Genomic DNA, 16,424 nt, shown 5'->3' with positions numbered 1-16,424 from the left:
GCGAATTTATGCACTATCCCCTGAAAGCAGAAAGCTGACTCGAAACGACGGGGCGTGCGGAGGATTCCGACCATATATCACCGACCATATCGAGTTGCTTCGTCTGCAAACGGTCTTAATGTCACCAGTTAAAACCTTTTAGCCCGGCTGGTTGCAGTCTTTGCATACGAGTGTAATTGGCTATAGCCATATGGCAGGCCGGCCATATATGCTGCAGCTATTCCAGGTCTTCGATCTCAAGGCGTTACATGTCCACACATCGATTTCTGTTTATTTAACTGTCATGCCGAGTCATTGAACGCAAACTTGGATGCTTTGTTTTTGAACAGTGCGGAACAGAGCGGCGCAGTGCGTTGATATAAATAATGATTTATTTGTTTATTGCAAATTGCTCTCGGACACAAAGCGTAGTTAATCAAGAGTGCAGTTCGCCTTGGCGTCCACACTCTTTGCCATTTCCATTCTCATTTTCATCTACCCATCTTTGCTATTTACGCAGCCTCTTCTGGGGATTGAACCTATTGTCTGGGGGCGATTGAGGGCGGGTATAGACTGATTGGGAACGGAATGATTGAGGTTGAGGCTTCATGGTGCGCAGGTGGAGTGGGGTTCCGACGCCTTTGATGACTTGTTGCTCGGACGCGGCGACAAAGTAAACGCTTCTCGAGCCTCGAGAACCTGGCGGCTGGCAAGTGGCGAGTATCTCATCACTTTCCCATAAACTCCGGTCCCCAGATGGGGCTGCCAGTGGGCCGTGGGCGGGGATATTGCAATTTACGTCCTGTGGTCTAATTAAAGTGCAAGCACAAATACAAACACAAACACGAGCACCAGCGGCAAACGGCCAACTGCCAACTCAACTTGTGGCAGGTTGAAAGACGGACCACGAGCTATTCGCCAGGCGCATTGAACGTTGCGTGTTTGCAGCTTTGCGGTGGGTTCATTTGATGGAGTACACGGTGAGAAAATTTCACTAATTTTGAAAAGTGCCAGCACAAAAATGTGCATGTACGTCTAAGATGGATGTACATCGAGCTGGTTGCTTAAATGAAGGAAGTAGTGAGGATAAATTGTCCAAGTACTTGCTAATTGGCCACGCCTTTCTTTCTCTGCACTGGCGACGATGGGGCCAACAAAGCAACTTTCAATAATATAGTATCCAACCCTATCTCTCCGCTCTTTCCTTTGGCTTCGTTGCCTTTCTTATCCCACATTAATCAATGTTGATTTCAATTAATTTAACCATCTCTTCACTTTGTCCAGCCTTTCGAAGGGAGTGCGTGGGTGGGTGTGTGTCTTTTTTATTAAATGTTTGCCGTGGTGGGCGTGGCCATCACTCGAGCCGCTAGCTGGCACATCCTTTTTATTAAAATTCGCAGTCTATAAATTGCTAAGGAGCCCATGTGGGATGGGCGGGCGTGGGATTCCGATGGCCATGGGGCTGCGATGAGCGGAGGAAATGGGGTATGACTGGCGCACATGTTTCAAAAGACGTGTGTGTATCAAAGACTTTTATGAGACAGCAACAGGAAATGTATGGAAATGGTCTGGGCTGGGCCCCCGGAAAGGGGAACGTGTGTTTCTCCAAATGGAGCAGGTCAACCGAAGAATGTGGAAGACCGAAGAATGATTCAGAGACAGAAAATATAAGAATAATTAATACAAAATCTGCCCTGCATATAATTACTTATAACTTTACACTAGCTGTATCAACTAATGAAAGATAGAAAGCCAAAGTTTATAAGCCCTTGCATTTACAAGCACATCTTTGTTTGATAAAGTTACTCGTTACTAGTTCAAGTATTAAATATTATAACCGAGTGGCTATTTACGTTTTAATACCCAACTAGAACAGACTTCAAATCGTACATATATTTCCATGCTATGCAAACCTGCCACAAAATGTGGATGTATGATTCAGACCTGATTCAATCTCATTTCCAATGCGAACGCAATAAAGCCATTAATATTATTGATTTGAGAACCATTTCACACACTCACTTGCAGTAAATTTGTTTGTGGCAAGGACCTGTTGTCCTGGCGACACATTTAGGTCCATATCCTGGCAATTTGGCCTCGATTTCATGCTCTTTGTGGTCTCTCCATCTCTAGATGCCTGCTCCATCTGCTTTCTTTCTTGCTCCTTTGCGCATTTCACAGAATTTGTGGCAGGATCTCGGGCTATGTCCTTCTTGGCAGGCAGAGAATGCATGTGTTTCGAAGGAGCAAGGAGGGCTTAGATGGATGCGCTCGTTTGTTGCAGTTGCCTGTCATTTTTATTGCTTTGTTTGCCTGCCGAACCGGCGACATTCGTAGGTGGTTTTTATTAGCCACTGTCGCATGTGGAGCGCTGAGATATGGCCAGCGTTTGAGCCATTATGATTTGTTTTTGCGGTTTCCAAAGTCCCTAGAGCAGTTCGAAAACTTGTGATTTTTAAATAAAACTTACCACACATTTTTAAGGTAATAGCGCTATAATCTTTTGCAAAATTCGATAGATTACATTCTTAATATTCTTAAATACCCTTACACAAGATTTCCCCTTAGTTAACTCATCCAATTTCTTACCTTATGACTTTAATTACTTTTCGTTTTTGCCTTGACCCCACTACACTTTCTGTATCCAAGCCCTTTCCCCATTAATGAAGAACACACACTCGCTACGGAATTAATTGAATTAGGCGCCCGGATAAGGCCTTTATTTTTATTTCTGTGCGACCCGCGCTCGTATAATTATAATCCAATAAAATAATAAACATATCGCCTCGTCCGTCGTTCAATTTACTTTCACACTTTCACCATTTCACCAGCAGACGGTGGCGAGAAGTTTTCCTTGAGACACGCCAACTTAACTAAATTAAGCCCCACAATTATTGGATGGCAGTGTGGAAAAGCCATATACCCATAACCACTCGCCCCTTGCCCCATGCCCCATGACTCCCCCTTTGCCCAGCCATTCGCACTTTTCTCAATTGTTTTTCGTTATTGCTGTTCGTTATTATATTTTGATAACATGATTTTGTTTACACGACAAATACTCACGTAGCAATGTTTTACTGTTATTGTTTCTGATTCTGATACGCTGCTCACCTCTGTTCCACGACTTTTCCACTCCACTGCCGCTTTTCTATTAGTCAGAATCATGGCTTGGCCACGTACGTAGACCCACCGTCACTTGCCCGCTTTTCCCCCGATTTTCAAACACGTAGACCGGGCCACAAATTTCCCATTAAAAACGCAAAAGGCCAATGCATAAATGATTGATACCGAAAGTGGGGGTGGGCTTAAGAGTTGGGGGGACGTTGTTTAGAAGCGCTGGAGGGGGGTCAAATGTGAGCACTTCCGTCGCTCGAAGTCTAGCAATTCATTCACATACCCATCCATTCATAACTACGAATTATAGTTTATTGTCGTCGTAAAATGCTCGCTTCTCTGCCATTTGGCACACCTTTTCTAAGTACTGTTTACAGCCCGCAAAGCCTTCGATTAGCCAAATTGACTAGTTGCGTCGGTTCGAAAGGAACCAGGCTCCACCGATTCCCTCCATTATCCAGCTCCTCTCGATGGACGGGTCTTCCATTCATTAAGAAACTTGAGGCGTCTGCCGGTGTCTCCGCTGGCCAGACATTCGGCTTCCGCTGTGTGCCACATTAGTCTTATCCCCACCCACAGACTAAACAGGCAGGACCGCCTAAGGCGAACTCTACAAAAATATTAACGATTGAGAGGCTTAACCTTACATTACTAACAAAGGAAGTACAAATATTAAAAAAAAAGGTAAATTATTGTAGTTTATTATTTTATGTTTTAATACCACAATCTAGAATGGCACATATTTTTGCATAACGTCGCTATTAAGCAATTAAGTATTATGTGTTATTAAGTGACTTATACTATTTCTTTAATCAATTCAATAGGCAAAATTGATAAGATTTAACCTATAAATACATACAAGTTTATCTAAAACATCTTGACCGTTGTCTCATGGGGTTTCCACTGTACTTGCAATTCGCCTTTGCATTTCAAGCAACATACATTTATTAATTGATATTGTTTTCGTGTAGCCGAAGAGGAGGGGTTCGGGGCTGATACAGATGGGGCATATAGACAGTGGCGGAGACAGAGAGCTCCACATAGCTACGGGGATTGTTATGTGAATTTCAATTTGCTAGTGTGGGCTTTCTTACATTTATTGGCGTTGTTACGTATGGCCGGTGCTGTGCTGGTGACGCGTTCCGAGCAACGTGACAGCAGACCCATCGAAGGAAGGAGGTGGGTCTAAGCCAACTTTTTGTGACGCACATTCGGGATCTGGGATCTGTGCTTGTCCGGGGTCAGGAGCTGGTTAATGCTCCACCTGCCCGGATCCGATGACGGGTTTATTTCCATTGGTCCGCCTTCGTCCTTTATGGCGGACCTGATGCACTTGCAGCGCTGCGGGAGTTACGTAAAAAAATAATAAATAAAATGGCAGAAGCATGCGGAATGCCATTCAGGCCAAGAAAGTTTCTGTCGGTTTAAACTACATGTGGTTTCTTTAGTGTTGCTTTTGTGGTCTTTTAAATGTCGCATTCGGGCGAAAAGTCACAAAAGTGGAGTCAAATCTGCGGATTCACTTAGCAGTCAACCCCACTGTTTGCTTTTATGCTCCTTTGAGAGGAAACAATTAAGGGCGAAAGGGTTTCTCGTAGTCAAAGCCAATCTGGATAATTTGAGAGCAACTCCAAGTAGTTAAACAAACAAATTCGTCGTGGCATTAAAGCCCAGTTAGTGATTGGCTGCATTGATATGCAGCGCACATAGCTACTTTTCAGCACCTAAACACGATGTAGATAGGCCATTCATCATTCGAAATAAATCCCAACTAATCGCCGCACATCACGTTGCCACTATAAGAATACCGCTGCCAATGCCAATACCAATACCAATCTGGCCAGAACTTTTGGCTAACGATTCTTTGCATGAAATTTGCAAATCGTTTGGCCATTCAAAAGTTGGTACTCCTTCCCACCCCGCGCCACGCCCCGTTTTGTGCACCACTTTTTAAGCGACTGACAATAACAAGAAGGGCGAAAATCGAAAAGTTGTGAGCGGGCGGGGGGAAAGCGTGGAAATCGTGGTGCGAGTGTGACAATTTTCTCATATGTGTGGGGAAAATGAAAGAGAAAATTAAATTTGCAGGTCACGTAATTTGCTGGTGTGTGTGTCAAGTTTGTTCTGCGTGCCAGTGTGTGCGTTAGTTAATAAATATGCGCGCACGCGATGTAAAAATATGTAAATCCAGAGGCAACACACATATGGCCACCGAATCGATTCGATATTCGAGCTGGTCTATACTCGTATTTGTTTTCTGTTTTCGCACTTTACAGTTATGACCCAGTATATTCATTCGTGTTTTTTTGGATCTGAGCGGAATTCCCCAGGGAATACGGCCATCCAACAGGGGAATACTGCTACTCAGGACAACGCAATCCCAAAGATAAACTTCAAAGCGTGCTCGATGCGTTGAGGAAAGGAATTCACGTTCATATCCTATCATCATTTGTATAATAAAGCATCTAGCAAGTGAAGTGACACCAGCTTTCAAACTCTTTGACTTTGGTAAATAACACACTTAACCACAAATAGATTTAGGCTTACCATTTAAGCCAAGCGCAATTCGCTTACCGTAATACGTAACAAACTTCGCTGATTGTTGGAAAAATATGCATAAATGTGTGGCAGCAATGCCTTTAAACACTGAGTGGCCCGAGAAGGCAGCTTTATGATTTCGGCCAGGAGATATGGAAATGGCTTACATCCCTGCCAAGCTTTCTTCCTTCGAGCACTTCTCCATCAGCGTTTCCTTGCACTTTTTCTGTGGCATACTTTTTTGGTTATTAATGTTAAAGTTTTTGTTGCTGTTTATGTTCGGTTGTTGTTGCCGCCCTATCTGGCGTTGCTTTTATCATTAACTTTATGCAAAAAGTTTTCGTCCTGGTCCTTTTTCTACCCATCGAAACGATGGGTATTTTCTCTTTCGTTTTTTTTTTGTTTTGTTGATGCTGGCAGGCAGCATCATTTGCAAAACGACAAATAGTTTGGCTCACCGAACTGGCCATATGGCAGACAGGGCCATTGTTGAGATACCACCCGCTCCTTTGGCACACTTCCCTAATGTATCTATCCATCTCTCCTTGCAGTACAATTACCTCATGCAGTTTGATTATCTGCCCAAGTCGGACCTGGAAACGGGTGCTCTGCGCACCGAGGACCAGCTGAAAGATGCAATCCGGAGTCTCCAGGTAAGAGACACATTCCCTCCCAGCGGCTGCAGCCGTGCCATGCCATCCCATCCCATCCCATCTCACTCATCTATTATGCTCAATTTCACAACTAACATTACCGTCTGCAGTCTTTTGGCAACATTACAGTTACTGGCGAAATCGACTCGGCAACGGCCCGGCTAATACAGAAACGACGGTGCGGCGTGGGCGACAGAAGGTCCGCGGACAGCTTCTCGCCAGATAACCTGTATCACGAAATCGGCTCCAATGTGCGGGTGCGGCGCTTTGCCCTGCAGGGACCCAAGTGGTCCAAGATGGATCTTACGTGGAGGTAAGTCACCTTCTTGCAGCTCAATGGGTTGGCAAACGGATTGGTAGCACACATTTTGAAGGGTAGTCAGTGCGGCATAATGCATGGTCTTTCAAAATGCCATAGATTAAATACATGAAAAGTGCTTCAACTGTGCTCTTAACTTAAAACTTTTAACTAGTCAACTTCTTATTGCATCACTATACTACATCACTAGAGTCTCGTGTCCCAAGTTTGAACTGAACATTACGTTAACCTCAAGTTATTCGGATCATCTGATGAATTTTCTCGAATGAACTGGGTTTCTTAACCTTGCTCCTTGGCAACGCATCATTATGCACCTCCGTTGGCAACCCCCCATCGACTGGCTTTACTTTTCCTCCTGCGGATGTTCATTTCAATTAAACTGCATGCAGTTCATTAATTTTGCAGCGTTCATTTAGATGCGAATTTATAATTTACAAGGGGCTGTAAGGCGAAGCAGTTGGAGGGCTCCTGCTGCCGAGAGTCCTGTTTTTGCTCGGTTGTCCTGTGCATACGGGCTGTCAATTAATTCAAAACTCAAACGTTGCGTAGCTTGTTAATTTTTATTACGGCCATTGCACTGGCCCCCAGAATGGGATTGCATAATTTGGTGCCCGAGAGCTTGTTTTTATTTTTATGTAAAACAATTCACTGCTTTCCGGATCCTTAGTTGGCTGCTGTTTCCCGGTTGCTCCCGGCTGGTCCCGCCTGTTGGCCAAGATGACCCGCTGGGCAGGAGGAGCTCGACCGGGTGGGTGCTTGCCTTTCATTAAACACTTTGCGCCAAATTGAATTTTACGATGAGCCGAAACGAAGAGAAGGCGCTCTGATTGCAGCTGTCACTTTTAGTGTTGTGTTTGATTTTTAATGCGCAGCTGCATAATTGCGCTTGAAATATTAAGCAGGACAGTGCGCCGGAGGAGTCTATCTCATTAGGAAATTTTCCAATTAAATTTGCATAGCTTCGAGGAGCTGGCTGGTCCAACGCCAGCGAGCGTTGCATACTTTCGGGCTGAGCTGGCAAAGTGCAAAAGCTCATCGCCACATTGCACATACGCCGTGGTGGACCTTAAAGCTGCTGCTCTCGCTCCGTTCAGTTCGGTTCAGTTCGGTTCGGTTCATTGGGGTTCATGCAGCGATAGCTATTTAATTATTTCTTGTGTCGTCTACCCTTAATTGGCCATTAAGTGGCAAGCGACCAAAAGGGGCAGAAACGGCAGGACAATATTGCGACTAAATTAAAGCATTACGCAGCATCCAGGATCCCCGGATCCCCGGATCCCCGGATCCATGGATTCCCGGCATCACAGCATCCCGGATCACAGCGGTGGTTGTTCGCATCAAATTGAGTTTACATGAAATATACATATACCGATAGCGATGAGGTTGGCGATGGCATATCAATATGTATTGACCTGCTTTTCGCCTAGCTGCATGTGTTCTCCTTAATTGCAGCACAAAGCGAAAGCGAGTAGACGAAATGAAAGCAGGGTGGCAGTGGCTTCAGTTTGGCTGATTGTGTGATTGTGTGCTGGCAAGTGTTTTTCCATTTCCGCTCAGCATGGAAATTGTGGGACGGAAGTCGTTCTTAGCAGTTTTGTACTCATTTTGTTTTCACCGCGTTCTCGCGAAAACACACAATGACAACATCCTGCCACAAAGTTGTCGCCAACTCAGAATTCTTTGGGATATTAACTGTCGGAATTGCTGTGGGCTGCACCGAAAGAAATTTAAGGATTTGTTGACATCTGTTGGTATAATTTGATTTTAGAATAAAGAAACAATTTAACAAGCAAGTATAAGCTTTGCTGGCACGTTTCTAGTACAAGTCTCAATGTCCTTTATTTACTTCAATCTATAGTTATCTCTTTACATATTTCGATGGCAGTGCAGCCACAAATCAAGTGACAGCAGCAGCTTCAGCGGAAGTGACCAAAAACTTGCACTTTGCGCAAATGTTTAAACTAAATTGGCAATTGTCCTGCAAGAGAATAGGGGGAGAATCCTTGTTTGGCAATGGCAATAGTCGTAATGTGGCATTTGCTTGGCTGCAAATGAAGCTTTCTCACTTCGCCCATTGTGGAGTGTTTACTCACTTTTCCTTCAACTTAAATCTGCCTTAATTAAGTCAGTTATGCAGTCGGGCTTGTGCTCCAGAGTCAACTTGTCAAATGGCTATTGAGTGGAGCAAAAATGCTTTTCCTTCATTCACTCCGTTTAAGCTTCAATTTTTCATTTTTCATTTTCCATTTGCCATTTCCCATTTCTCTCTTAATGCATCGGCAAACAATTGTCCAGCCAGGAAAAGTGTCAATAAAAGGAAAACTGGTCTTCACACCTGTTGCTCTTTCCCATTTACCTTTTGTTCTAGCTTAACAGTTCGTAATTCTTGCTTTTTTTTGGAGGACTAGAAAAATTGTGGAAAAAATTCTTTAAATATTGCAAAGAGAAAGTTTGCACGAACTGCAGAGTTTTTTTTTAATTGACCAGTTCATTTTGACCAGTTTTCGCTTGTTCCCTAGCCTTCTCTCCATTAGCAGCTACAATGTGGTCAAGAGCTGGACATTAATTGCCGCTTTTTGTGGCATTAATAAACAGCAGTGAATGTGCATTGCGCACTTACTGGGTATTTGTTAGATTTTTAACAACATTAATAAAGTGCACGGCGAAGTCAAAGGACCAATGTGCCGAGAGTCCTTAACACGCACATTCTTGCGTTTGCGTTTATGCTTATTAGCGTGCATGCGAACCATTAATACGGTGCACTGAGAGAAAAAAGATGGGGGGACTGGCACGTGGGGCAACCTTTTAGCTGCCGCCGCATAAAGCGGAGACGTGAACGGATGTCTTCGGGCAAATGTCATAAAAACTATGCGCCACTCGGCAAAATATCGAGCAGACAAGGACTTTCCCAAATGCGCCATCCTGCTGCCCATGTTACAATGATAAAAAGTAATTTTATGACGGCCACTCGCACGCCCACAAAAGAAAAGGACCGGATCCTTGGAACAGAATGCAGCTCCACCTCGAGCTGCATCACTTGGTGCGGGACATTGTGTCCTTGGCCAGTTTGGTGTCCCTGCTCCTTATGGCGAAGCTTTTAACCGAAGGATGTAACCGGAAACTCCCAGCCAAACTCTTCATTGGATCCGAGTTTAAAGAGTTAATGTGTACCACAAGTTTAACCAAAAATCGAGTTTTATTATTTCTTTATTAATGCAGTTATATTCGGAAAAAAACAGATATATAAGTCATTTGCAGCAGCTGCAGCGCGTACAAATCAGTCAAAAAAGGGAGAGTGAAATAATCGGAAAAAAGTTTGCCAAAATCAGTTTTGGATGACTGCACATTGGCAACTAAATCCGCAGACTTTCAAATGAAAGATACTAGCTGCCCCAACTTGTGCGCCATTTATTCCTCTTATATCGCCTTTATTTATAACCCATTTTTTACGATTTTTAATTTGCATAAAATAATTTGCTGATCAACACCAGCGTGCGTTTTTCTCATCATAATTTATTCGCCAGGCAGAGTAAATCACGCGCACTAGGCCGAAAGAGATGGCAACTACGGCGTGCGAGAGAGAGGGCTGTAAGGCGCGAGCGAGAGGGAAAGGGCATTTAATGCCGCAAACAGAACATGGCAATAGTTTTATGCTGCTTCAGCTTCAGCTTCTGTTGCTGTTGCTGTTTATTTTGCAGCAGTCATTTGCAGAGTTGCCTTTACTGCACTTTGTCCTTTATCCGTCTCATCCTTCGCGTCCTCCGCCAGTAACCTCCGACCCCCCCTCTACCCATCTCTACTGACATTCCACTGTCCGCCGTCGGTACGCTGTGCATTTTTTCGGGGGGCGGCGATGGCTAATGGGCGTCCATTGGCCATAGTTTTCTGACTTTTCGTATGCTGTCAAGTGCTCGGCACTCGAAATTATTATCTGCCATTAATCATGGCCATAATGTTTGCCAGCTATAAAACGGAGCAAGTGCAGCCAGAACAGGACTGCAACAGCGAACCGGACTGTACCCAGTAACTGCTGGCAGTAGGCAACTGGCAGAGGGCAGCTTTAAGGAACTTCCCGATGGAATATTATAAGTAGGAACTAAGCTAGTCGGGCAAAATGGAATTGCACAATGAAAAGGATCTTTTAGCAGGTGGGTTTCAGGGCGGGTGATGGTAAATTGGATGCCACGGCTGGAAATCGAAAGCGGCTTATGCACAGTCTTCATAAGTTCACATCTACTTGAAACATTATGTGTATGTCATAGGGATAACTTTACGATCTGCCCTGCGGCGGGTCAGTTATAATATCGGGCATTGCTTTATTACTGTGACAATTATTTTAACTGCTGGAGATTTTTATTATGATATTTTTTCATAAAATTCCGTATCTGTGCATTTTTTTGAAGTCATTTGCCACTTGTCTGGGTGTCTTTATGGGGCAAAAGAGCGAATAAAACCGAAAACACAGGGCGCCGTAGAAACAAAAGTGCGCGTACAGTAGGGAACAAAAGCTCCTTGAGGTAAAGCTAGCAAGTATTGTAAACTAAGCTCGTGCATAAATAAAATCCTCAATTTGGGTTCATATTAAAATAGACATTTTGTGCTGAGCTCAGACGGAGCTCAAGGAAACTGTGTCAACATCTGTCTGTGTGCGGGCAGTGTCTGTGAAAGGATTGCACTCGCACACACCAAGGCACACCAAGACACACCACACACACACACCCCCACATACCCCGTGATATATGCCAAATTTATGATGTGGCATATTTTCTTATGCTGGCTTGGGCCTTTGAATTTTGCATGAACTTTGATAGCATATAGCTTAGGGTTTCCTTTCGTTCAGCACACACACACACCCGCACACAGATATGTACATACGTGCAGTATATCCTTTGTCTTAGCGATTACTCCTTGAGTCGGCAATCCGATACCGCAAAAGGTGTAGCATTTCAAAATTTAATAACCAAGTGGGCTGCAGAATTGCCACCGAACAAATGCCTATAAGTCCCTCGCTTCCTGTTCGAGCTGCGGGCGAACCGAATTCGTGCCATCGAATCCTCGACTGGGAGGATTGGGCTTCCGAGGGACGGAACCCATTGAAAACCCATTTGCCAACCGCCCGCTGACACAGCCGCAACAACAGCAGCTGGCTGGTGGTGGGTAAGAGGGGGGATTGGTGCGGGGAGAGGGAGGAGCGGATGGACGAGCGGTCCGCTTCTTTGTACGTGTCAATTCGGGGGCCAAAGACTGGTTTTTGCACACACAAAAAATATGTTAGCATGTCCAAATGTTTCGCTGCCCCCTTCAGCCAAAATTGGTAACTTGGAGAAAAAAAAGAATTCAAATCATTCTTATGAACAAACAGGTCAAATTATCGATTGATTATATATAGAAATAAATTTATATAAATAAATTATAAAATAAAATATTTAAATAATTAACTTTTTTTTTGGAACTTTATGTTTTTCATTTCTTCATGCAAAGATATGCGTAATTGCAGCTGTAAGAAGCGTGCTATTCATTTTTCTTGGTGTAATGGGCTGGGTCTGTGTTTTTCCGCTGGCTACTAGTCAGTCACGCTGGGCATTCGGTTTTTGTGCCACATCAGTCACTGCGCCACAGAAACATCAGGAGCAGCACAAACACACCCGCCGTTGCAGATCGTCCTTTTTGGGCAACTTAACACTCGCAGGCTGTCGCTTAGCCAGCCATCCTGCCATCCAAAAGCACACAGAAGCCGTTGGTGCATCAGTTTTGTGTGCTAATTTAACGTCTAATTTTCCATGGACAGCAAATGAGCAGCTTCAGCTGACGATTTTCGGCTGCCTTTGTTCCTCTGTTGTGTCAAAACCATCAAAACGAGATGACGCAGCAATTGAAGCCACGAAAGCGATTGCATTTTGTCACTTTTGTGATTTGACACCGAAAGTTGCCCAACAAAACTTCATTAGTAGCAGTCAGAATGGTGAGCGAAACTATCGCTCACATATTTACATTGCAATGCGGATTGCAGTAGGTATTTATTAGTATGCTATTTATATATTTAATAAAAAACACAAATTAAAAAAAAAATATTTTCTCTATAGCAGAGCAAGGTTTCGATCCTCGGACCTCTGGGTTATGGGCCCAGCACGCTTCCACTGCGCCACTCTGCTCATATGATATTCGCGAGTTACTTTTCCAAATATCAGGGCGGAAGTATGAAAATTAGCATACAAAACCTGATTGCATATCGATAAAGATACAAACAAATTATCAAAACTAAAGGTTAGTGTGAATGTATGATAAGCATTTATATCAGAACTGGATCCTATATGACCAGATTAGATTAATAAATTATTCGTATTTAGTCAAAACTTGAATCTAAATCAAAACAATAGCACTCCAAGAAATGTCCTTAAATATTCAGTACAAATTAATAGCTACCTGAAAATGGAGCTCCCCAAGCTGTTCCATTTAAAATGCATCAGAAAATTGACATAAATTAGCAATGACACACTATATTGCCAAGAATTCACCTTGGACCATGACGCAAATGCTGACGAGGAACGCAAGCTCACTATTTATATAGATGTATGTGCCCATACATATGATCCTGCTGTATTATTATACACGTCTGTATAGCATTGGCATCCGCGTAATTATGTTTGCCTCCGTGGCCAGGAGCAGCGGGAACCACAAGGATGCGGATGGTCAGGATACGAGGCTCGGACAGCAGGAACGGGTACGGGGGCGGAGCCAACAATGTGTGGCTTGAAATTTGACACTTTCACAGTTGGTCAGTTGATTTACTCGCCCCCGGAACCAAGCACCCACCCCTTCACCCCTCCTGCAGGCTGTCTGCATTTTGTTAGATTAATGTCCTGTTCAATCATCAATGGTTCAGCGTACAGCGCCGTCTTTGTTTGTATAGCACTTGTTTATCGCTGTCCTGGATGAGCGGAGACACTCGCAGGGCAGGAATAAGGGTACACTGAGAAAAGCTCTGAACTGTTTTCTACCTGCTTTGAAAAAAAAAAAAATATATAAAAACGTTAAACAATGCATGCTAATTATAAGCTTATAACTTTACGGCATTAGAAATGTTTAAATATTTTAAGTATTTAGTTTATGTTTATATTTAAATATTTACATTTGAATTCAATTTTGCTAATATTATTTCAAATAATTAAGCAATCGCAAGGTACAAAAAAAACAAACGATGGCTAACATTTTTCTCAGTGCAGGACTGGACAACGATAACGGTCATCGTTGGTGTGACTGTGTGCGTAAGCGACCGCTGTTTGTGTTGGGTTTCATCCTTCGGTTGTTGCCGCCGCTTCTCGGTTTCCTTTTCAGTCGCTTCTTTCCTTTCGTTTCCCGTTCATTTGCGCCATCCCGCTTATCCCTGTTCCTTTTGGTTCTTCTGTTTACTGTTGTGCCCCGTGCATTCATCCTTTGCTTTGTTCTTTCGTTTACTTTTAATTCATTTAGGTTTCGCCTTGATTGATGACCACTTTAATTGCGGATATTAAATGACAAGCGCCAGAATCAAATCGAACTGAAAATGCAAAAAATGAGCTCTCTAATTTTCTGGCATTTTTCCCGACTAGAACCGCTCCCTTTGATTGTGGCATGATTTGCAGTAAACATGGGATTTGAGGCTTTCTACATTGAGTTAATCAGAAGGGGGGAATATAATAGACAGGGCTTTTCTAGCAAGAAAAAGGAAGATTTTTATAGATATCTAATGGTGTATTTGCAGTCTGTTTAGAGTAACATACATACTCCACGTCCTTAGACCGATAGAATCCTATAGAATCCTATAGGGATCTTTCTGATAATCATCTGTGGTGTATCGCTACCCAATGTTACTTAAGAAGTGCAAAATGTTCTCATGAAAGCAGAGACTCTCCTTAGTTCTATTTTCCCTATAATTTTCCGTTCTCTGCCCTGCGACATACCCGTGAACCCTGCACTACGCATAAACCCAGGGAACTTTTGATTAAAGGTCTCTTCTTGTCCTCACAATTTTACGCCTTTGATGTGGCCGCGATATAATGCTGTTGATACAGTCCTCCGGAGGCAGGGACAAAACGGGGGGCATTGCAATCGCAAGTGGGTTATACTCGCTGTAACTACATAATAATTCTAATGAAAAATGTCAGGAGGCAAATTTGATTACTGGCTTTGATTGTCAATTAAAGCCGAACAACAATTTGCCGTGCGGTGGAATCTCGTTACGTTTATATGGCCGCCAAGTCGCCAGGCAGACAATCTATATACTTTGTGCCCACACATATATTTATGGCGCTATGTGGCAGAGTTGATGACGAGCGAATCCTAATTAATTTTGCAGTAGATACATACAGATGTACATATGTATGTACGTGTGTTTGGGGGAGCCTTGCATTAAGTGACACAGCAACGAGTCACAGTTCGCCCTCTCATTAGCCGCATTAATTGATAAATTGATATTGGCTTTGGGGCAAAAGTAGATGGGGGCATTGCTCGGGATCGGGCCAAATGAATTCGTGGACTCCGGGTTACGCTGCACCGGCCTTCTGGCCGCAAAGTTTCCACTCCAAGCCAAACTGAAGTTTTGGGCGAATCGGAAAGAACAACATCAATTCCGGGCATCCTTTTCGGTTCGTCTGTTTGTCTGGCTGTCAAATCAAACTTTGATTTGATTCGATACAGCAACTGGCCGGTGTCCAAACTTTTATTCAAACTGACAAGTTTCGTGGCCAGACCAACAACAATCAGTTAATGCAGGCGGTGCGGCATGGTCTACTACTTTTCTCTTTTGGTTTTTTGATGTTTTCTGAGCCCTAGTTGATTAATAGATGGACGCTTTAGTGTCACAACCGTCTTGTCTTGATTAATGTTTGGTCCAGCGGAATTTGTTTGTTTGTTAGGCCCGGAAAAGAACGTGAGGGAGGCCAATTGTTAATTGTGGTTAAGCGCTTTTAATTTTCACATGTGAGTCGAGGTGAGCCAAATACGAACCGAACCGGACCGAGCCGAACCGAGCCCGACTACGCCAGCCGAACTCATTAAAAAGCCGAGCGGCATTTAAGGATGCGCCTGCGCAGCAATCTCTTATACTTGCGCGAAAGCTCTGCGAAAAAGCTCCGAGATCGAGCCGAGCTTGGTGACACTTTTCGTTGAAATACGGCGGCACACTTGGCACGGAGCTCAGTTACTGCCAAGTGGTCAGTGTGAGTGGTGCTCCCAGGGAAGGACGAGCCTTCTGGAGAATGGAATGGAAAGCCTCAGCCGGAGATGGAGCCCTCCAGTCCGACCACCAAGATCATCTCGGCATGGAAATGGAAATGGAAGTGGAGGTGAAGGTGGCAGTGGAATTGGTGACGGAGATGGAGATGGCAGAGGAAGTGAGCCACTCTAGACATGAATCGTGAATCAGCGGCGCATTCAACGTCAACACGTAATCCCCGCAAGGACTGACTCGTTCTCGGCGTCCTCCTCATCTTCGCCGAGGTGGAGGCATCATAATAATGCCCCCGATTAAAGAACAAAAAGCCAGGCTGAAGTGCTGCAAGTCATTTGTGTGCTCATTGTGCAAACAGATCCCGGGTCCTTGTTCCTGGTTCCTGCGCCGGAAACGCTTTAAGAGCCCCGCCAGCCGAGGGCTTAGTGCGGGCACATAATGTCTGCTAATATTTGAAGAGTGCGTCGCATTAATTGACATGAAAGAGTCACGAAAAAAAAATGGGAAAAGCTAAAAGAAAAGAACAGGACCACCGAGTGCAGCCAGCAGAGAAGGATGTGCGCCTCCTAATGAGTGCACGACAAAGCGGAGCCTTCTTGATGGGTAAGTGCCT

The 16,424-nt window shown here is 44.0% G+C and overlaps 1 protein-coding gene and 1 non-coding gene across 3 annotated transcripts in view; one reads left to right on the top strand and one right to left on the bottom strand.

Annotated features, from left to right (window-relative positions):
* LOC117137563 (matrix metalloproteinase-2) overlaps positions 1–16,424 on the top strand; it is a 72,189-nt gene that overhangs the window by 9,950 nt on the left and 45,815 nt on the right. Inside the window, exons 2-3 of one of the 2 annotated variants that reach the window (XM_033299067.1) lie at positions 6,183–6,284; positions 6,395–6,597. In XM_033299067.1, coding sequence (XP_033154958.1) covers positions 6,183–6,284; positions 6,395–6,597 — 305 coding nt within the window. Of the gene's footprint in view, positions 1–6,182; positions 6,285–6,394; positions 6,598–15,777; positions 16,415–16,424 lie in introns of those variants that run through there. The other variant, XM_033299068.1, reaches the window with a different exon arrangement.
* Trnam-cau lies at positions 12,684–12,755 on the bottom strand. Its single transcript has one exon. It is a non-coding gene; the product is annotated as a tRNA-Met (tRNA).

Source organism: Drosophila mauritiana, chromosome 2R (genome assembly GCF_004382145.1).
Source record: "Drosophila mauritiana strain mau12 chromosome 2R, ASM438214v1, whole genome shotgun sequence".
NCBI lineage: Eukaryota > Metazoa > Arthropoda > Insecta > Diptera > Drosophilidae > Drosophila > Drosophila mauritiana.
This window is presented reverse-complemented; position numbering and strand designations above follow the sequence as displayed.